Here is a 21,420-nt window from a genome sequence, read left to right as displayed (position 1 = left end):
TGTTGAGACCAGCAAGCCAGCTTGATGTAGAAGCTTTCTTAGGACCAAATGAGTGTGTTCTGAGCCACTCTGGCTTATTGATCCAAAAGTCTGCCTGAATTTGACACTCCTGTGGCCAGAGTTGGGTCATCGTGCATCCATTAATAGAGAATCCTAGATATGTCTTGGACCAGAAGCTCTCTTTGTGCAATACTTTGATTACTAGAGGCTGAAGAATTAAGTTTCAACAGTGTCCCCTGAATTGCAGGTGTAGAATTGGAAATTGGCTAGCACTAGCCTCTTAGCTATCTTTCTTCTCCATAGCTGGAGAGGAATCAGAGCCTGTGTAAAAGTGAAGAGGAAACAGAATATGAATTGCCAACTGATGTCAGCAGAGCAGGAAGACAGCCCAGTCTGGCAAGGATCCAAGTATTAGAAGCATAGTGAATGCAAAGTGAGCAGAAGCCTCTCTCTTCTCAATAAATCTGTGGAAGTGAGGAGAGCTAGCAGTCCCACAAATCAGTCTCTGTGCCTTCATTGAAGATCAAGATTGAACTAAGACAGCACATTTTTTTGGATGCTAGCTCTATTTTACCCTGTTTTCATTGCCCACCAGAGAATACTGTTTTAAGTGCTGTTGAGCTTAAGCTGTAAAGCTTCCTTTAGAAGTTCCGCCCAGTTACACGCATGTGCTGAAGATCCTTGCCCTGTGAGTGGCATTTTGAAAGTGCTTTTGGGGAACGGGCTTTTCTAAGCAGTGGGTGGATATCCTTGACCTCCATGTGCCCTTCACTATTGCAAAGTCCCTGCTCAAATGTAATTGACACTGCAGACATTTATTCAGCACCTGCAAAAGACATGGGGGAAAGGTGGTTGGCTTTCTTTATTTTATTATTTTAAAGACTTTGTTATGAAGGTGAAATAACAACCAGTTAGAAATATGACAGGAAATTTATTTTCTTACAAAACAATAAAACCCACCCTGTCCAAAGGCATGGGATTGAATTACATCAGAGCTTGTTACATTCACACTTCCGTCCCTTAAGTTGTCGTATTCCAGTTGTGTGACAGTTGCAGTTGTGTGCAAGCACAGCAACCAAAGAAAGTCTGTAATGTGGGTGAGGTCCTATGCCCTCTTCTTTTGTGCTGTACATAATAACAGTATGACAATACACAAAAAATGTGATCTTTTCGTTTTGTTCCCCTTTCTCTTTTTAGCTTAGTAGTCAGGTTTTTTTCTATCCATGTTAATTGCCAGACTTCTTTAGACCATGTGGTCAATGCACAGCCTCTAAAAATTCCAATATCTAGCTATTACTGCCTTGGCTGCTAATAAAAGCTGCCCAATAAGATGTTTAAAATGCAGATTCATATTGACCACTAGGTAATGATTAAGTAAAGGCGACTATGCCCTTTGATGATATTTTGTGCAGATATGCCTCTAATTTCTTTCAACAGTTCCTCTCAGAATGTGGCCACCTTTTCACAGGTCTGCCACATGTGGTGATGTGAGCCCAACACCACACACCCTCCAACAAGATGCTTTGTTTCCACAAGGGGCAACAGCACATGAGGCTGTTTTTCAGGATTCAGCCTGATCTGATTATATTCAATGAAGAGAAAAGAATTTGAACCAGTGTGGCTAAATCTCTTCCTGCCACTCTCCTTAGCTCTGTGAAAGGAGGATGGGGTAAAATCATTCATGCAGGTGATAATTAGAATGGTCCTTAGCACATTGATTGCTCTGACAGCACTCTCTGCTGGTAGTAGCCCTGGCCTAGGTGCCTGTTTTCTCTCTTTGGCTAAATCAGATCTGAAGTGAACAGAGCCTCTCCTGTTATAACAGATTTCTTTTTCTGATTGCCAGAGCCAGGAGCTGTGGGGCACCTGAGTTTCACTGAGATTCTGGACACTTCGCTCAAGGTCAGCTGGCAAGAGCCTGTAGAGAAAAATGGCATCATTACAGGCAAGTATCAGCAAGCAGCCACTTACGAAAAGATGGGGAGGGGAATAGGAGAAAAAGAAAGAAACTCATTGTACTGCAGTGATCAATATGGCCAGCTTTTATCGAGAGCTTCTGGCGGAGAATTCAAGCTTGCCGCTACTACTGTTTAAAGCTTGAAGAGTCAGCAAAGGTGTGTATTGAGAGGTCATTGGGTAGTTACAACCAGCTCACAGTCATGGCCTCTAGAAAAGTTGTCTGTGCGGCAATTTAGCTCCCCACATCTGGAGAGCCACTGTTTCCAGTTGTCAAGACTTTTTAGGGTTGAATTTATAACAAGGATATCAAAATCCATTAAAATCTTAATCTTCATGTTGCCCCTTGGGTCTGGAAAATGTTAGTTCCCTGTTGACCAAAATCCCATTTATGTATTTCATGTATGATGTGCTCCAAAAAAATGTGTTTTCTTTTGCTGTCAGTGGCAGAGGTTTCACTGGGCCATGCTTCTTTGCTATTTATGCACATGAAACTTGTGACCTTTGGAATGCAAAGACACCCATTGCTTCATTATTGGTAATCCACACAGCAGTGGATCCCACATATTTAGGCAGAGACAGCGTGGGTATTGGACAAAAAGCTTTAAAGAGTTTTAATAACCTTCTGTGCTGCGCGTATTTCTCACATGCATGTGATTTAATTGGGTCTATGTGTATGCCTTGGACCCCACTACCTGAAAGATCGTTTCTCCCATATGGACCTGCCTGGCTGTTAAGATCCTTGAATGAACACCTTCTCCCAGTCCTAGCAACATTAGAGGCTCAGTTGGTGGTGGCTCAAGAGAGGCAGGGCCTTTTCTGTGGCTACCCTCATACTGTGGAATTCTCTCCCAAGAGAGGCCAGCCTTGTGCCCTCCTTGTTATCCTTCCTCTGGCAGGCTAAGACCTTCCTGTTCAGACAGGCCTTTGAAAACTAAGGTGAAGACGATGCTGACCACTGGGCTGCCAGGCCAGGCCAAAATGTATTTTAATGTTGTTGTTTTTAAAAATGTGTTTTGGTGTTTTTTGACTTGGATACTTCCTTCTATGGAAGTTATATGGTCACAAAAAACAATAAAATTTGCTTGCCTGCCTGCCTGCTTGAAAGTGATCTCAACAATTGCTGGAAGCTTTCAACCCAAAATGTGGCAACTAGGCAATGAAATCATACCCATGTGCTGAGCTCATGCACCAACCAACTTATGGTATGACCTCCTCTCAGAGGTGTGTTATGCCCAACTTTATTGAGAATTTGATGACAATTAAAGACCCATCGCTTTGCCCAAACTTTTGAGAGGGATGAGGTGAAATGCTGCTTGGTGGATTGCTTTAATTCATTCCCCTCCGCCATGTAGATTTATTAAATGTTGCATTTTTGGCATAGCTGTCAATGTTTCCCTTTTTTAAGAGAAATTCCCTTATTCCGAATAGGATTCCTCACAAGAAAAGGCAAAAGTTGACAGCTATGATTTTTGGTTGTGTTTTAGACTGTTAAATGTGGTTATTTGTGGTTTTTAGTGTCAAAGGTACAAGTAACAAACCAGTAATGATTCCATCATGGATTCTGTGCCATGTCATTGTGGGTGTGTTATGAAACATTTCCTCCTAGAGAAAACCATGTTTAGTCCATGTGGTTGCTAGAAAACAAAAAGCAGAGAACAAGATGAAACATGATGGCCCTAGCCAACGGGGATGCAACCAGGTCCTATGGAAGCTTTGAAGCTGGCTTAGTAAGGTGACAGTTCGTTCTATACCTGAATCAAATTATTTTAGGAAAGGGGGAGGAAAGTGAAGATCCCTTTTATTTATGAGGAAATGTAGGCCTAGAGACATGTCAGGCAAGGTTTATAAGGAAGAAAAAGCTCCCCTGTTACGGTGAACATTGCATTTAAGGCAGGGAGATGGGAGGTGGCGAAATCATTCATTTCCCTTGAATGGTTCAGTGGCTTATCCAATGCTGCTTAGAAACCTAAGAGTGCTTAGGAGGCTCCCACTTCATCACTTCGGTGCATGGATGTCATTTGCTGTGACTTGGTTTTTAATTCTAGTGTGCGGAATGAGAGGAAAGCACAGAGGGCATTAGGAGGGAGCAAGCCAGCTTTGGTAAATTGCCCGTTGCTCTCATTGTAAATTTCAGTATCTTCCTCTCTCCCTCAGCAAACTCTGATTTATGAGGGCCTGGATGCAGACGGACAGTTTGTGATTGGATGTACTGCTCTCTCATACAGAATTTACTCCAGATCAACAGAAAATTATTTCTGAAACTCTTCTGGTCATTAGTTTCAGTTAGGCTGCAGCTTATGGAGAAGGGGCTAATGCCAGAGAACAAGGAATGCTTCTTCTCCTGCCTGAAACTGGAGTCAGATAAAACCCAATTGCCTCTGCCTCTTCAGTTCTTCTAGGATGCTACTCATCTTGCACAGTTTCTGCCTTTTAAAAGTTAGAAAAACTTCCTTCCATCTGCCTCTTCCTTTGGACTTCATAGTTTCTTCTGCAAGTTCAGTTCCTTCCTAGCAAGGTTGGGCTCCATGTGTTTTGTTTTTATCTGGTTTGGCTGGGCTCCTTTTCAGAAGTAGAACATTTGGTGTGTTGCTGGTGGGTTTTTTTGCCTGCTCAGGGCCAGTTCACACAACCATTGTGGCAGGGTGACAGGATAAAGCTTTGGCACTTCAACTGCTGCAGAGCTCATCAGATGGGCAAGCGATGCCTTTGAAGATAACTTTCGTAAGGATAAGAGTGCAAAACAAAATATCTTGCCCTCACATAGGTTTTTGTGGTCACGTGGCAGTAGAGGTTCATGGAAAAATTGAGTGTGCCATACGAAATCCAGCAATTATGTGATACAAAACAGATAAGACATCCTTTTATTCTGTAGATTTGCGTTGGTAAACATGCAGCAATCTTTTTGACCTTCCTGAAAGACACTTTTACTATTAGAAATCACTTGAGTTATTCCTTATATATTTTATGTCTCTACCTCCGAGACCGTTTTCAGATAAAAGATAGTAGATGATGGTGTATCATGTCAAAATCATCATTATTTGTCCTTGAAAATACTATCCCATCCAAGTTTGTCATTCAGCAAGTCTGGAAGGGCCAATGTGGTTGTTTCATGACCAAGCTAGTTGCTGGAGAGCTGTCCTCTCTTACGCTAGTGGGCTTGAATCACATCCTATTCGCATCCCTTCAAGAGTGTCCTGTACCTTCCTGCCCTGATCCTAATCACCAGGGAAGTTGCAATCAAGCAAACTTTTCCAACCAGCTCTCTCTCGGCTGTCACAAGAAAGGTTCACAAATGTGCTCCAGAGTTAATAAAGTTGTCACCAGGGGTTCAGAGGAGGGAGAGAGGAGAACAAGCAAAATCAGAAGCAAAATTGAGAAAATTGGGTTATAGACAGTCTGGAAAGTTCACCGAAGGCAGGCAGAAATGAAAGAGGAAAGGAGTGAATGGCTTAACAAGCAAGTCTACAATAGAAAAGTGAGGTTGGAGGGTCAGGTGCTGCACAGATAAGGACAATGGCTTTCCTGTACAAGGTTGGAAAAGGCAAGATAATGATCCACCCTGCGTAAAAAAGTATATGCAAGGGCAGCTGTCGAGATCCCCCCCACATATTGTTTTAAAATTCTCAGCATGTTCTTCTGGGTTAAGTAGCATCTCATTTGTAAGGTTTTCCATAAGGCCTCATCAGTGACAGTAGCTTTTCCCTAGTACAATATATCACTTGTGTAAAGATGCACAGGTGTTTTTCCTCTAGTTTGTTGAACTGCTTTAAAAATATTAGTATCAATAATGTCACCACCTTTCAGCGATTGATCTCAAACTCTTACAAGCTTCTACAAACCAGATCTAGTGCTGGATGGACTCCCTGAAGGTATAGAGAATCTAAATGAGTAAACGGCTTCTTTCCTCGAAATCCTCAAAATACAAAGAAATAAAAAGGCAGGAAAGAAAAGATAGATGTATTTGTTGGTTGCCTGGTTTGCAGTTAATAAGGGCAATAATGGCTTGCTTAATACAAAGTGGGAGAACATCTGCTATGCATGCAGAAGGTCCCAGGCTCAGTCCCTGCTGGCCTCTCCCGGTAAGGCTGGGAGAGAATCCTGCCTGAAATCCTGGAGAGCTGATGCCTCTCATTGCAGGCAATACTGAACTAGATGGGTCAATGGTCTGACGCAGTACAGTGGTACCTCGGGTTACAGACGCTTCAGGTTACAGACTCCGCTAACCCAGAAAAAGTTAAGAACTTTGCTTCAGGATGAGAACAGAAATCGTGCTCCGGCGGCGCGGCAGCAGCAGGAGGCCCCATTAGCTAAAGTGGTGCTTCAGGTTAAGAACAGTTTCAGGTTAAGAACGGACCTCCGGAACAAATTAAGTACATAACCAGAGGTACCACTGTATAAGATTTATGCTGCTCTGTCAAAACATGCAACATGGCCCTGGGCTCATCTGGACGTCCTTTCATGCAGTGCTTTCCAGGTACAGTGGAACCTTGGTTCAAACGTAATCCGTTGCAGAAGACTGTTCGACTTCCAAAACGTTCGAAAACTGAAGATAAATGGGCGGTCAGCAAAATCTATTGAAAAAAAAGGAAAAACACGCAGCGGAAGCCTTTCGACTTCCGAAGCGCGTTCAAAAACAGAAGCAATTACTTCTGGGTTTTCAGCGTTCAGGTTCCAAATCATTTGTCAATGGAGATGTTCGAGAACCGAGGTTCCACTGTAAAGATCTGGGCTTTAATGCTCAGTATATGAGCATTTGGGATTTTTTTCATCCCAGTGCTTTCCCTAAGAAAACCCATGTTTTACTGCTGAATTGGAGCAAACAGCAATCTGCAGAAAAACTGGTTGTCTTTTGTTCAGTAAAACACAAGTTTCTGGGGAAAGCACTGAGATAAAAAAACAAAACAACCACTTGGACACGGAGCTTTAAGCATAGACTTGTGCCAAGAAACATGGCACAAAAGGAAGTGTTTGTAAGCCCCCTCCTTCCAGCAACTGAAGATGCCACCATAAGCCAGGGACAGAGAGGGAGAAGAAGAAGAAGAAGAAGAGTTTGGATTTGATATCCCGCCTTTCACTCCCCTTCAGGAGTCTCAAAGCGGCTAACATTCTCCTTTCCCTTCCTCCCCCACAACAAACACTCTGTGAGGTGAGTGGGGCTGAGAGACTTCAGAGAAGTGTGACTAGCCCAAGGTCACCCAGCAGCTGCATGTGGAGGAGCGGAGACGCGAACCCAGTTCCCCCAGATTACGAGACTACCGCTCTTAACCACTACACCACACTGGGGGGGGGGGTGTCCCTGACATTTGTTTATACCTGTACTATACTTATAATCTGGTTATGCGCTGCAGGAAATAACCCTCAAACCTGGATGTTGGGGACAAGTACATGTGAACCAGTTGGTTACGCATGTGGGACTAGCTACTTGTGGGAGGAGCAGAGAAATAAAATGATCCAGAAATAAACTTTCCTGATGCTTGAGGCGGATGTTGAAGAAGCAAGAACTGAGCTGCCACTGAGTCGCCCTTGGGTTGCAAGCACAGCTGAGGGCTCTGTCGGCATGTCACTCTCTGAAGCCCCATGGGCAGCAGAATGGGCAGGTGAAGCTGCTTCAGCCCAGGGGGGCAGGACCCTTTGCTTTGCTGCAGTTGACACCAGCTTAATGAGCAAACATTGCTACATAGAAAAGTGCTTTTCTGTTTAAGGAGAGTATCAACACACTTGAGGCTCCTTGGCCAAGTCACTGAGCTGTTCTTTGAACAGATTTTTAAGACTGCACAGGGAACAGGCGTGGAAGACGCCTCTGATAACAGCTGCTTGATTTCTCTGTCCTTTTTTTCTTTCCCCTTTCCAGGCTACCAAATCTCCTGGGAGGTGTACAGCAGAAATGAATCGCGTCTTGCTCGCACTCTTGCTAACACAACCCTTGAGTACAAAATTACAGGCTTGTCATCTCTCACCACTTACACGATAGAGGTAGCGGCAGAGACGTCAAAGGGGACCGGCATGGTCACTTCATCAACCATTTCGTCTGGTGTTCCTCCAGGTTGGTAAAAACAGAAATCGGAACAGCCCCAGAAATATTGGTGTGTGATGGGTATAATTAACTCTTCTTCTATTTTTTTTTTTAATGCCAAAGGATCACAAGGGCTACTTACAGAAATAAAGTGAAAAATGGAAATGCAGGAGATATATTTATGTTGGTATATCTTTCATATTTGCAATGGTCTGGTGCGTGGTTGTCATATAACATGATTCAGGAAAGATTTGGGTGGGAGGTTATACTGGGGCCTTTTCAAGGCTAATGGTGAAATGAGTAGTTAAAGGAATCAAGTCCCTGCATTAATGTAGTGTCCTTAACTCTGTGCCATTGCATCTACACCTTCATGAATGCCTTACACGAGATGGGAAGCAGAGACTTAGAATCTGCACTCTAGCAAGCTGCCGGGGCTGCGGAGAAGAAAATAGTCAGAGCTGAGCTACTCCTCCCCTCTCCTACTTCTCAGGAATGGTAGCCCATGTGGGGAGTTGAGTGGCAGGTGAGATGAGGAGGCACTCAAACCACTTTTAGTGCCTTGCTATCCACATACAATGACCAGAATTGCATCCAGTAGCACCTTAAAGACCAACTAAGTTAGTTCTTGGTATGAGCTTTCGTGTGCATGCACACTTCTTCAGATACACATGCACACGAAAGCTCATACCAAGAACTAACTTAGTTGGTCTTTAAGGTGCTACTGGAAGGGATTTTTTTATTTTGACTATGGCAGACCAACACGGCTACCTATCTGTAACCAGAATTGCATCATTATGCATTTATCATGATTATTTTGTTTCACTGTCAATCCCATTTCTACCAAGGAGTCACTTGCTTTGAGGTATTATCCAAGCTTCGAATGCACATAGAGCTCTCTGTAACAGTGTTTCCCAAACTTTTTTGGGCAACGGCACACCTGTTTACTGAAAAAAATCTCGCGGCACACCACCATTAAAGCCCCGCCCCGTGACGTCAGCGCGCAGTGTCACGCCGGGAGGGACGCACGAAAGTGAAAGTTTTTCCCCTCCCCCTTGCCGGGGAACCTCCAAGCTTTGGGGGTGGGAGGAGGCAGCAGAGCGAGGGACTGAGGGACGGCGGCAACTGAGGCGGCGGCGGCTGTTGTGGTGGCGGCGATAGCGGGCGGAGGAGGGGGCAGCGGCGGGGCTTGAGGAGCCGTCGCCGGGAGTTGCTGCTGCTGTTGTTGCTGCTGCTGCCCGGACATGCCGGCCTCCTCCTCCTCCGCTGTCTCGCGCTCCTCCCTTTTGCACGCGCTGCCCCGCTGCTCGGCACCACCACTGCGGAGCCGCCCCCGGCTCGATGCGGATCCTCGCCGCCGCCGCCTCTCACCGCCCGACTCGCCCGCCTCCCTCCCACGGCACACCAGCCAATGTCTCACGGCACAGTAGTGTGCCGTGGAACACCGGTTGGGAAACACTGCTCTATAAGATATAAAGATTCTTTTGATACTGTCAGGGAACTGCCATCGGAGGAACAGGTAGTGGAGGGGCTCAGGGAGGCTGGGAGAGACTCAACAGCTGAAGCAGGAACCAGCAGGGGGAGGAGTGGATCTCTGAGGGAATGCGAGCAGGTGGGAGGGCTCAGAGACACTTCCAGCGAGAACAGTGGGGAGGTATCTGAAGTTCCCATAGGGAGACCCACGCCTCGCCGGAAACTGTCACGCCGTGAGTCCAGAAGGCGTGTTTCCGTTAAGGAACTTTTATGCTGGAAACGATTCCGAAAACAACCACTGTCGGAATCTGCAAGTGACTAGAGGAGCCATGTCTGAGGGGCTCCGTCACAGACAGAGGTTTGTGAACTTGCACAGACTCTGAGGGACTACGCTTTTACGCACAAGCAGCTCATCATCCCATCACAGATACCCATAGCAGAGAATGGTTCATCTTCAAAACTTCCAGACAATGTCCTGATTCAGAGTCAATAGTCTTGTTACTATCAATTCTTGGAGAGTAACAATGGGGGAAGGAATTTCGCCTTCATATCCTCTTTGTCGTTCCTTTGAAGGCCAGAGAGAGAAACAGGATGTTGGAGCAGGTTGGCTCTTTTGCGATCCAGTGGGTCACTTCTGATGTTCAGATCTGCCACTGGAAAATAATAGCCAGATGGGTGGGGTATAAACAGTAAAATTATTTATTTATTTATTTATTTTTATCATTATTATTATTATTATTATTATTATTATTATTATTATTATTATTATTGCAGCTGTTCAAGATGTTGAAATGTTGAGCTGTGTATTTATCCCCTGACTCTGTCTTCTTTTTCTCCCTCTCTTTCTGTTTGGTGTGTTGCCATATATAGAGCTTCCTGGTGCACCATCCAATTTGGTCATTTCCAACATCAGCCCCCGCTCTGCCACCCTTCAGTTCCGGCCTGGGTACGATGGGAAAACATCCATCTCCAAATGGATAGTGGAAGGCCAGGTATGCAAAATATTTGTGGATGAGGTTTAAGATTTCCATTTTAATGAAGTAATTCTGAGGAACTAAAAATATGATCACCTTTGATTTTTAGCTGCTAGAGTATGACCACGAGAGTCTCCTAAAAACAATTGGAAAAGGTTCAAGATTGAAGTTGGTGATTCCCCTCGAAAAGATGATGTTGTTTTGTTGCAGCATCAGACTCACAAGAGCGATATCTCATAGGCTGTTGGCTGTGCGTTCCTGAGTGAGGTCTTAGAGCAAATGTACCAAATAAGTATAGAGTGGTACCTTGGTTCTCAGACACCTTGGTACTCAAACAACTTGGAACTCAAACACTGCAAACCCTGAAGTAAGCATTCCGGTTTGCAAACTTTTTTTGGAAGGCGAAAGTGCTCTGCTTTGAGTGTTAAGCTTCCGTACTGAGTGCCACACTTCCGTTTTGAGTGTTACGCTGAGGTCTGTCTGTTTTTGCTATTTATTTTGCGTTCTTGTTTTTGCGGCTTTTTTCTTTTGTTTTTCTGACTGTGTGGAATCCAGTTCAGCTACTGATTGATTGATTGTGTGACTGCAGTACATTGTTTATTGCTTTCATTTTATGGATCAATGGTCTCGTTAGATTCATGTTAAATTGCTGTTTTAGGGGTTGTTTTTAAAAGTCTGGAACGGATTAATCCATTTTGCATTACTTTCTATGGGAAAGTGACCCTTGGTTTTGGAACGCTTTGGTTTTGGAACGGACTTCTGGAATGGATTAAGTTTGAGAACCAAGGTGCCACTGTAGTTAGCAAGTGAGCTGATGGATCTGCCTGGCTTGCAGGGGAGTCAAGTGGTTGGCTTTTCTGCTACAGGGAAGTGGTAACAGGATGCCTGTTAAAAGAGGGGATAGATGTTTCTCCACTAAGAAGGAACAGAAATTGCATCCAGACAATGAACAAGGCTGGCCTTCCATTCTATTCAGAGAACAGGGGCAAAGGTGAGAGCATTTACTGTTGCCTTTAAATGCACCGAGTTGATAATTAAGAGTGTGTAAGCTATTAGCTTTCTTCAAAGGGAGAGCAAGGGAGAAATGCTAAGAAATGCATTTAGATGAAAGCTATTTTCAAAAGCATGATCTTCCTGCTTGGCTGTATAAAAATATTTCCATCTTGAGCACTTTATTAAGGTTTGATGCTTATGTCACTATCAGTACATTTGCAATTGTACAGGATCTAAAAATATAAAAATGTGTCTCAGCTCACTGGCCTTGGGAATGATTATTTGTCTGTCTCTCTCTCTCTCTTTCAATCTCTTTCTTTCTTTCAATCTCTTTCTTTCTTTCTTTCTTTCTTTCTTTCTTTCTTTCTTTCTTTTCTTTTCTTCTTTCTTTCTTTTTTTCTTTTAATGGATTAGGCAAGTTTATGGAAGCTAAGTCTGTCAACGGATAACAAATGCAATTTACTGTCCATGGTTTAAAGTCAATGTACCTCTGATTGTGGTGTATATGATAAACAAGAGGGGCACCACAATTAGCACCCCACTAGAGATTTTTCTTATTATTCATTCCTGATTATTTGTGCCCATGGTGGTATTGTGCTGCTTCTACAACATCCTGCTTTCAATACTGTCTACACCTGCAAAAGTTTGAGGCTACACAGCTTTGCTTCCAACTTCTGCATGTCCCACAGTTTCCTTCTGAAATCCTGTCACTTTTCTTTTCTTTTTAAAATAATATTTATTAGTTTTCCAACAAATTAAACACAACACTACAAAAAAACAAAAAAGACAACAAAACAATACAATACAATACAATACAATACAAAAAACACTACAAAACACTAACACATACAACTAACAAAACAAAACAAAAACCATTTAAAACACAGTCCAATTTCAATATCTTATCTTTCTTTCACTTATTTCCACAACCTCCTCACACCTCCCTTTTTGTATTCCACTTCTATTAATTGTTTCAGCAATTCCTTTCCATCTTCCTCTGTTTTCTATCCTATAATTGTCTTAACACATTCTAACCTTATTTTTCCCTTTAATACTCTATTAATCTATTTATACTTAATTCCTTATAACATTTCTGCTAAAGCCATATAACTTCATTCCAACATTTTTCTAACATTCATTAATTTTACAGTATTTCTGTAAATAATCTTTAAACTTTTTCCAGTCTTCTTCCACCGACTCTTCTCCCTGGTCTCGGATTCTGCCAGTCATTTCCGCCAATTCCATGTAGTCCATCAACTTCATCTGCCATTCTTCCCTGGTGGGTAAATCTTGTGTCTTCCAATATTTCACGATGAGTATTCTTGCTGCTGTTGTTGCATACATAAAGAAAGTTCTATCCTTCTTTAATACCAATTGGCCGACCATGCCCAGGAGAAAGGCTTCTGGTTTCTTAAGGAAGGTATATTTAAAGACCTTTTTCATTTCATTATAAATCATCTCCCAGAATGTCTTAATCCTTGGGCACGTCCACCAAAGGTGAAAGAATGTACCTTCAGGCTCATTACATTTCCAACATTTATTATCGGGCAAATGGTAGATTTTTTCAAGCTTGACTGGTGTCATGTACCACCTATAAATCATTTTCATTAAATTTTCTCTTAGGGCACTACATGCTGTAAATTTCATACCTGTGGTCCATAACCGTTCCCAGCCAGCCATCATTATGTTATGTCCAACATCTTGTGCCCATTTAATCATAGCTGATTTCACCGTTTCATCCTGAGTGTTCCATTTCAACAGCAAGTTATACACTCTTGACAAATTCTTGGTTTTTGGATCTAACAATTCTGTTTCCAATTTTGATTTTTCCACCTGGAAACCAACTTTTTTGTCCAATTTGTATGCCTCCATTATTTGATAATAATGGAGCCAATCTCGCATTTTGTTTTTCAATTTTTCAAAACTCTGCAATTTTATTCTGTCTCCATCTTGTACCAGAGAAATCCTGTCACTTTTCATACCTCAGAACTAGTGAAGGAAGATGATGTTCTTTAGAAATCCACAACTAATGTTCTTTGTTGCGTCTCTGACACCTTATAGAATATACTCACAAAAACCCACTAGTGTCTAGTCTAGAGGGACCCTCCATCATGCCCCATTAGTGAACTTCCCAAGGCATCTAACTGGTTGCTGTTGTCTTTCCCATCAGCCAGTTTTAAATTGGAATGTTGGAATTCTGCAACTGGTTAGAGACTAAGAAATACTCAAACGTTGTGTCGGGTGTTAATATTTGGGAAGGAAGCCTCTCATGCAAGGAGGAGGAGAGACATCATACCAAGGGATATTATCAGTATTTGTGTGCTAAACTTTGTTAGTTGATGTACAAAAAATAAAAAAAAACCAGGCCCTCCCTTTACATTTACCTTCTAAACCAAGATATCCCCTCCCCCATTAAGACGCTGTGCCTTTAATGCCTACCTAAAAAGTAAAGGGACCCCTGACAGATAAGTCCAGTCACAAACAACTCTGGAGTTGTGGCGCTCATCTCGCTTTCCTGACCGAGGGAGCCGGCGTTTGTCCGCAGACAGTTTTTCTGGGCCATGTGGCCAGCATGACTAAGCCGCTTCTGGCGAAACCAGAGCAGTGGACGGAAATGCCGTTTACCTTCCCGCCAGAGCGGTACCTATGTGCTTTCGAACTGCTAGTTGGCAGGAGCTGGGACTGAGGAACGGGAGCTCACCCCGTCACGGGGATTTAAACCTCCAACCTTCCAATTGGCAAGCCCAAGGCTCAGTGGTTTAGACCAGTGTTTCCCAACCTTTTTTGGGCAAAGGCACACTTGTTTCATGAAAAAAATCTCGAGGCACACCACCATGCCAGATGGGGAAAGGTCACTTTTTACTTATGTAAAAAAAAATTAAAAAATAGTAACAGCATAGAAGGTAATGGTTAGGCTAGCATCCCTCTTCCAAATATGCTAGGTTTTTATTTGCAGGGACTGTTCTACAGTGGTGCCTCGCAAGACGAAATTAATTCGTTCCGCAAGTTTTTTCTTCTTGCGAGTTTTTCGTCTCGCGATGCACGGTTTCCCATAGGAATGCATTGAAAATCAATTAATGTGTTCCTATGGAAACCGCATTCAGACCAGGTCCGGGGACAGTCTGTCCCCCGACCTCTTCTGAAGGCTGGGGGGGGGACAAGGGCTTTTCTTCCCACCCCCAGCATTTTAAAAAACCCCGGGACAGCGGAGGACTTCTCCGCTGTCCGGGGCGATGTAAAAGCCCCTGGGAAGGCAGGCAGGGGGGAGCAAAGACTTTCGCCCCCCGCCCACCTTCAGAAGAGGTCCTGGACCTCTTCTGAAGGCGGGCGGGGGGCGAAAGTCTTTGCTCCCCCCCGCCTGCCTTCAAAAGCCGTCCGCGATAGCGGGAAGCTCTTCCCTGCTATCCCGGACTGCTTTTAAAATGCTGGCGGTGGGGAGCAAAGCCTTTCGGCCCCCGCCAGCCTTCCTGGACCTCTTCTGAAGGCCGGAGGGGGGGAAAGGCTTTGCTCCCCACCGCCAGCATTTAAAAGAGGTCCCCGGAGATTTCCCTACGGGCTTTCGTCTTGCGAAGCAAGCCCATAGGGAAATTCGTCTTGCGAAGCGCCTCCAAAACAGAAAACCCTTTCGTCTTGCGGGTTTTCCGTCTTGCGAGGCATTCGTCTTGCGGGGTACCACTGTACATGGGAAAGCATTCAGCACTGTCATTCTCCCATCTGCCATCTGAATTGGTACTATTCTGGGTCAACTTACTCTGCTGCATGTGTAGATGAAAATGGCACCAAGTGTGGGGGAGGGGGCAGAACAGGTTTCAGATACAGGATATTAAGCATACACGTACTTCAGATTGAACTGGTTGCTTGCTTTGCAAGTTTTCATTTCCCAAATGACTGCCTTGGCAAGCGCAATACCTACCAGGCTCAACGCCGGTCTCGCGCTGCCGCTTCCCGCGCTATCAAGGAGGAGGAAGGCGTGAAGGGAATCCCGAAGGCGCGAAAACCTCGCGCATGCGCAGGCCTTCCGCCTGCGACAGCCCAGTAGGCCGGCCGAAGCGAGCGGCGATGGGATGTGGGAGGGAGCTCGCTCGCCGCCCCGCGTGTGCCTATGTGGGGCATGTTACAGCCCCGTGACGTCAGCGCCACGCAGGCAGCCAGGCAGGCAGACGGCGAGAGCCCCGCGCTGGGCGGCCTCTCCTCGCCGCCGCCGCCCCGCCTCTCGCCGCCCGACTCGCCCGCCTCCCTCCCACGGCACACCAGGCAACGTCTCGCGGCACACTAGTGTGCCACGGAACACCGGTTGGGAAACACTGGTTTAGACCACAGCACTACCCGCGTCCCTAATGCCTACCTAGTAGGATATAATTCAACAGGTGTAGTTTTCTCTATGTGGAGACACCACGGTGGAGAAATCTGTGCCTTGTGCAATTCTGTGACTCTCATACCATTGTATTCAAATGTATTATTGAATACTACTTTATTTGACATAAGCTGTTCATTTCAAAGTTACGTTTTTATTGTGACTTTTTCATATCGGATCAGATTGTTGAAAGGTGTGTGATCTTTGTCGTTTCTTCAGCTTGTAAGCTGCCTTGCTTATAATAATATAGAAAGGCGGTATTCAAATTAAAAGTGAAATGAAATACAGTGGTACCTCGGGTTACAGATGCTTCAGGTTACAGACTCCGCTAACCCAGAAGTAGTACCTCTGGTTAAGAACTTTGCTTCAGGATGAGAACAGAAATTGTGCAGTGGCTTTGCGGCAGCAGCGGGAAACCCCATTAGCTAAAGTGGTACCTCAGGTTAAGAACGGACCTTCAGAATGAATTAAGTTCTTAACCTGAGGTACCACTGTACATCTTAAAGCTTCTGTGAGGAGAAAGGCAATCCTAATCATACCACAGGTTTCCCCCCCCCCCACACAAAATAATACACCCCTGGGCCTTCCTCATCCTTAATCTGTCTGTATGCATTATTTAAGAATTTGCCCCATTAGGGGAATAAAAAAATCAATCCAGGATGTGAAACAGTCAGCAAGATTGAAAGATGACTTCTCTTTTACTCTTGAGCTGCTTCAGATTTTCATTTTGTTTGTTTGTTTGTTTTTGCAGTGCAGTAAAGGAAGTGGTGAAATAGCTGGAAGACTTTCTTGTTGTGAGATACTACATAATAGATATGTGGCAGTCTATAAATAAATTGTAGAGATCTTTGTGAATGTTCGGAAGAAAGAAAGCCACAACAGGAATTGCAGACACGCCTCTATATCTGTAGTCCAGCTCGCTCAGGAGTTTATCTGATCCTCAGTGGAGAAATCTGCTTTTAGATTCTGTTTCATGAGTTTCTATGCTAAACAGGCTGTCTGGGTGTGTGTGCGTTAAATTATAGGCCACAAGGGGGTAGTACAGGATGAATTGCCTTTTACAATATACTTCCAATCACTCATGTGTCTGAGTAATGAAATACTCTAGAGTTTTCTCACCTTAAGTCTTTAAGTGTGCCTCAGAGAAATACTCCTCTCCATTAGCTCTGAACAATGTCCCTCTTTGTTTCTGCTGTGGTATCCTAGATTTATTTATTTATTTCCAACTGGCCGTTCCTCATTTATTCTCCTGTCAGGCAAACTCTGCTCCTTCCTTCCCACCTACAGATTTCTATAAATAATATTATATGGTACTTTTAAGATTAAATGCTGAATTCCTGAGACTATTCCTTTATACTGACCATTCGCTGGTAGTGAGATTGCTTCCAGTTGTTTGGTCCCTTTTGAACAATGCGTACAGGCATTCCATTTCTTCTTCTTTGGCAATCTCCCGTAGCTGAGTAAGATTGTCTTCCATAAACACAGTTTTAAAAGTGAGTCCGTAAGTGATTGTGGAGGCCAATTCTGGATCCACACGTCCTTCCACGGTGGAGTCATAGGTTTCCGGGCAGGAGTTGATCATGGTGTGGATTTGCCAAGCCTGCCTTCCTCTTTGCACGTTTCTCCCTTGCATCCTGAGTTTGAGTGTCTTCAAAGCCCATGACACCTTTGGTAAAGGCTGTTCTCCAACTGGAGCGCTCACGGGCAAGTATTTCCCAATTGTTGGTGTTTATACTACATTTTCATATATATATTTGCCTTGAGACAGTCTTTAAACCTCTTTTGTTGACCACCAGCATTACGCTTTTCATTTTAAAGTTCAGAATAGAGTAGTTGCTTTGGAAGACAATAATCAGGCATCCACACAACATGACCAGTCCAATGAAGTTGATGCTGAAGAATCATTGCTTCAACACGGGTGATCATTGCTTCTTCCAGTACACTGGCATTAGTTCGCCTGCCTTCCCAAGTGAAGTGTAAAATTTTTCAGAGACACCATTGGTGGAATCTTTAGAGGTTTCCATTTAACCTTTACCTCGGCATGTGATTCCTGAACAGTATCCAGGTTCCAGGGCATCATGCTGATGTTGTTCATACCACAGATCTTAGTCAGCACATAAGCCATTGTTACACTGCAGTGCATTGCTGAAACAACATTCCCTGCATCTCTGGGGATGGTTGTGACACTCACAACATGCAGGGAGGGGAGAGTGCTCTCCTGCTTGGCCACTGCGAGAACTGGATAATGATGGACTAGATGGGCCTGATCCACCAGGCTCTTCCTATGTCCATGTTGGCTAGCAGCCATTTACAGTCTTATCCTTCATGAACTTGTCTAATCCTCTTTTAAAGCCATCCAAGTTGGTGGCTCTCGCCCTGTGGGAGGGAGTTCATGGCTTAACTAAGCACTGCATGAAGAAGTACATTCTTTAATCTGTCCTGAACTTTCCATCATTTAGCTTCTCTGGATGTCTGTGAGTTCTAGTGTTGGAGAGAGGGATAATTATTTTTTCTCTTACGCACTTCTCCATGCCATGTGTAATTTTTCTCACATCACCTCTCTCTCGCCTTTTCATTTTGGTGGCCCTTTTCTGAATCTTTCTGCTTCTTTCCTTTGTTTTCCCAGCTTCTTCATCTTAATGGTTTCTATTCTACATTTTGCTATAAAAAGCTACACCGGGTACATTTGTGTTGAGATGTGTCATTCTTAAACTGCAAAAATAAGGATTTGTATCAGTGTTTGAACGTCCCATGTAAACCATTCTGAAGACATAAGAACAGTAGCCTGAAATATAATGCCTGCTAATCCGAGCCAATCTTTCTTTATCTGCTTCCTCTGGCTTTTTACAGCTCCAAGTCAATTCCTCCTTCCTTCGCATCTTGCTAACATTTTACTTTGCAAGACTCAGTTTTAGAGTTGGTCTGTTCTTTTGTCATTCTAAATCATGTGTCTGCAGTATACTTGGAAACAGCCTGTGGTTTGCAAATTGAAAGCTTTTACTCTGCATCATTAGACAGAATCAGAGTTGGCATCTGGGTGTTCCTTTAACAATAGCACAAAATTCTTCAGTGTGCTTCTTGTCATAACACTTGCCTGAAGGGCAGTGTGTTTCACCAACAGAAATAGAATTTTCCCAAACTGCAAAATTAAAATGTACTTAATTTTAAAATGCTTCTCTCACATTTCAGAGGCACAGCAGTTCTGGTATTATGAATCTCTCAGGGCTTACTCACCCTTTACTTTTTGTAGTCAAATACAGACCCACGGATAGAAAATACACAGAGCTCTTATTGAGTATGAAGACTGTACCTATATTACATTTGTTACACAAATATCCAAAATGCCATAGTCAGTAAAATATCTATTGGAACTCAAACTCTGACAAAAATGTAAGATCTAACAAATTCCTCCATTGCCTTGGAGACAATTTCATTTTCCACAAGCTGGAAGAACTGGCCCTTGTGAGTCGAGGGCCCGCCACCCGCATAGGAGTATAATAAGACACAAAGACACATTATTTTAGGTTAATGGGCAAAATTAGGCCACAACTTTTATTGGTTACAGCATGTGAGTAGTATTGGCTTAGGCACTGGATGAAATACCAATACAAGACTCCACGGGAGTCATATCAGGGTTAACAACCAATGGGAGGAACTTGTTGATGCAAATACAACTGGAAGCTCCCCCATGACGTCACCGGGGGTCGTGCCAGGGCCCTAGCCACCAGAAGGGCATCAGACAGGATCCACGACCGCTGGATTCCTTTAACAGAATACCCAAAAGAGGAGGGGTAGATGATGGCCAATCCTCCAATGCAGCACACATATTCCAGTGCCTAACTGCCAATACCAGAATGTTGTGACAAATTGCTACAAGGTAGGTGAAAAAACCAAGAGGCTGGTGCCAATTTGCCAACTGGATAAAAAAAGTCCTACCACGCCCCTTGGGCAACCAAGGCAACCAACCAAAGTCCGTAGCAAGGTCAATATGCAAAAGAAGCTGACCTAAGAGGGAGGGAGGGTGAGAGATCCGAAGAAAGCAGGAACAGACTGGGAGCAGAGTGCTGCTGCGGCTGTTTAAATGCAGCTAGCCCCACCCACCAGCCAGTCCTATTGGTCGGCTGGAAGGCTTAGCCACAGCAGCAGAAGCAATCAGGAGCAGGGAGCCGAGCACACCTCCCTGCCCCACAGCGGGAAGCTGCTCCCGCTCACAACCCCTCCCCTCTGGTAGGAGGAGAGGCCTTGCCAACAGGGAGGAACTGATTGACGAGGTGGAAGCACTGGGAGACATGGGAGGAAGGGATCATGGCCTCCTGGCTTTCATGATACAGAGTCAAAGGAGAGCTGAGTGTAGTCAGACATGCCCTCTGGACTTGAAGTAGGCTGATTTAAGAAGCTTAAGGAATTGCTGGGTGAGATCCCATGGTCAGAAATATTCAAGGAGAAGGGAGTCCAGGAGGGGTGGGAGTTTCTTAAAAGTGAAATATTGAATGCACAAATGCAGACAATTCCAACAAGAAAGAAAAGTGAGATGCATCTAAAAGAACCGGTGCGGCTGAGCAAGATGGGCCATTGGCATTCAGATATGAATGCAGACTTTCAGGGGAAATCTGTAACTTTTCAAGTGCATCCTTGTCTCTCGGTGGCCAGACAGATGCTTCAATAGGAAGCCCACAAGCAGGACCCAGGCACAAGATCCCTCCCTCCTCCTGTGGTTTCCAGCACCTGGTACTCAGAAGAATTGCTGCCTCCAACTGCAGAGGCAGAGCCGAGCCAATTTCTTAGTTTCCTCTATGTACAAAGGGGCTGATTATAAACCTGATGAAGAACTGATGGTCTTTACAGAGTGACTTGGCTCCTTCACTAAGCTTGAAATAGCATTGTACATCAGCCCTGGCTCTGAATGCTCCCCTCCCCCCCCAACCCCAGAGCAAGAATACTTTTTCGGCTTTGTTAAGCAGCCTTTTATCAACTGTAAATGTACTCCATTGCCTTTGAGATGACAGATGGCACTTGGAGAGCATAACTTGGATAAGAACCAGGATTCAAGGTCCCCAAGGTGACAGGAAAGTCTTTGCCACTCTGTAGCATTGAAGTTGAAGCCCACTCCAAAAGTTTGGTGGGCAAAGCATTATTTGCTGCCTTGGTTTGTTAATAAGACCTAGGCATGAAGCTGGCACTTGAATCTGGAAACTGATATCACGGCAGACATCTCCAGTGTAAAAATCAGACCATGTTAAGTGTGGGCTCACTTCCATTTGCCCTGCTACTTTCTCCCAGGAAAGCCTGCAGTTCAGTACTGAATTGGAACAAACAGCAATCTGGTTTTCTATTTGTTCTGATTTGGCGCTAAAGAGCGCAGGGCAAAGGCAGAGTAATAAGAATAATGAATTTATTATACTCCACCCATCTGTCTGGGTTACCCTTGTCACTTTATGCAGCTTCCAACAAAATACTGGAGAGGGGGTGAACCACATCAAACATTAAACGCTTTCCGAAACAGGGCTGCCTTATAATCTAATAAAATGCTGCAGCAGCCTTTAGTATCAGCTTAGGTAGCTTGTGCCATTAAAAAAATAAATAAATACGAGACAGCCAGGTTTCTAATATATTTCTACCACCCCGCATCCTTCAGGAAACAGGTGCCTATCAAAATC

The 21,420-nt window shown here is 44.2% G+C and overlaps 1 protein-coding gene and 1 long non-coding RNA gene across 9 annotated transcripts in view; one reads left to right on the top strand and one right to left on the bottom strand.

Annotated features, from left to right (window-relative positions):
* Positions 1-21,420, top strand: part of SDK1 (sidekick cell adhesion molecule 1) — a 596,711-nt gene that overhangs the window by 445,715 nt on the left and 129,576 nt on the right. For all 8 annotated transcript variants that reach the window (XM_083474661.1, XM_083474660.1, XM_083474664.1 and 5 more), the window contains exons 21-23: positions 1,847-1,945; positions 7,811-8,002; positions 10,313-10,434. In XM_083474661.1, the coding sequence (XP_083330787.1) occupies positions 1,847-1,945; positions 7,811-8,002; positions 10,313-10,434 (413 nt within the window). The remainder of the gene's footprint in view (positions 1-1,846; positions 1,946-7,810; positions 8,003-10,312; positions 10,435-21,420) is intronic.
* Positions 912-19,726, bottom strand: LOC310693136. The gene is made up of 3 exons (XR_014518995.1): positions 19,700-19,726; positions 3,498-3,593; positions 912-1,918 (listed from the first exon to the last, which is right to left on the bottom strand). It is a non-coding gene; the product is annotated as an uncharacterized lncRNA (long non-coding RNA).

This window comes from Podarcis liolepis (genome assembly GCF_965112155.1).
Source record: "Podarcis liolepis genome assembly, chromosome: 14".
NCBI lineage: Eukaryota > Metazoa > Chordata > Lepidosauria > Squamata > Lacertidae > Podarcis > Podarcis liolepis.
The sequence above is the reverse complement of the archived record's forward strand: the minus strand, read 5'-3'. Positions and strand labels throughout refer to the sequence as shown.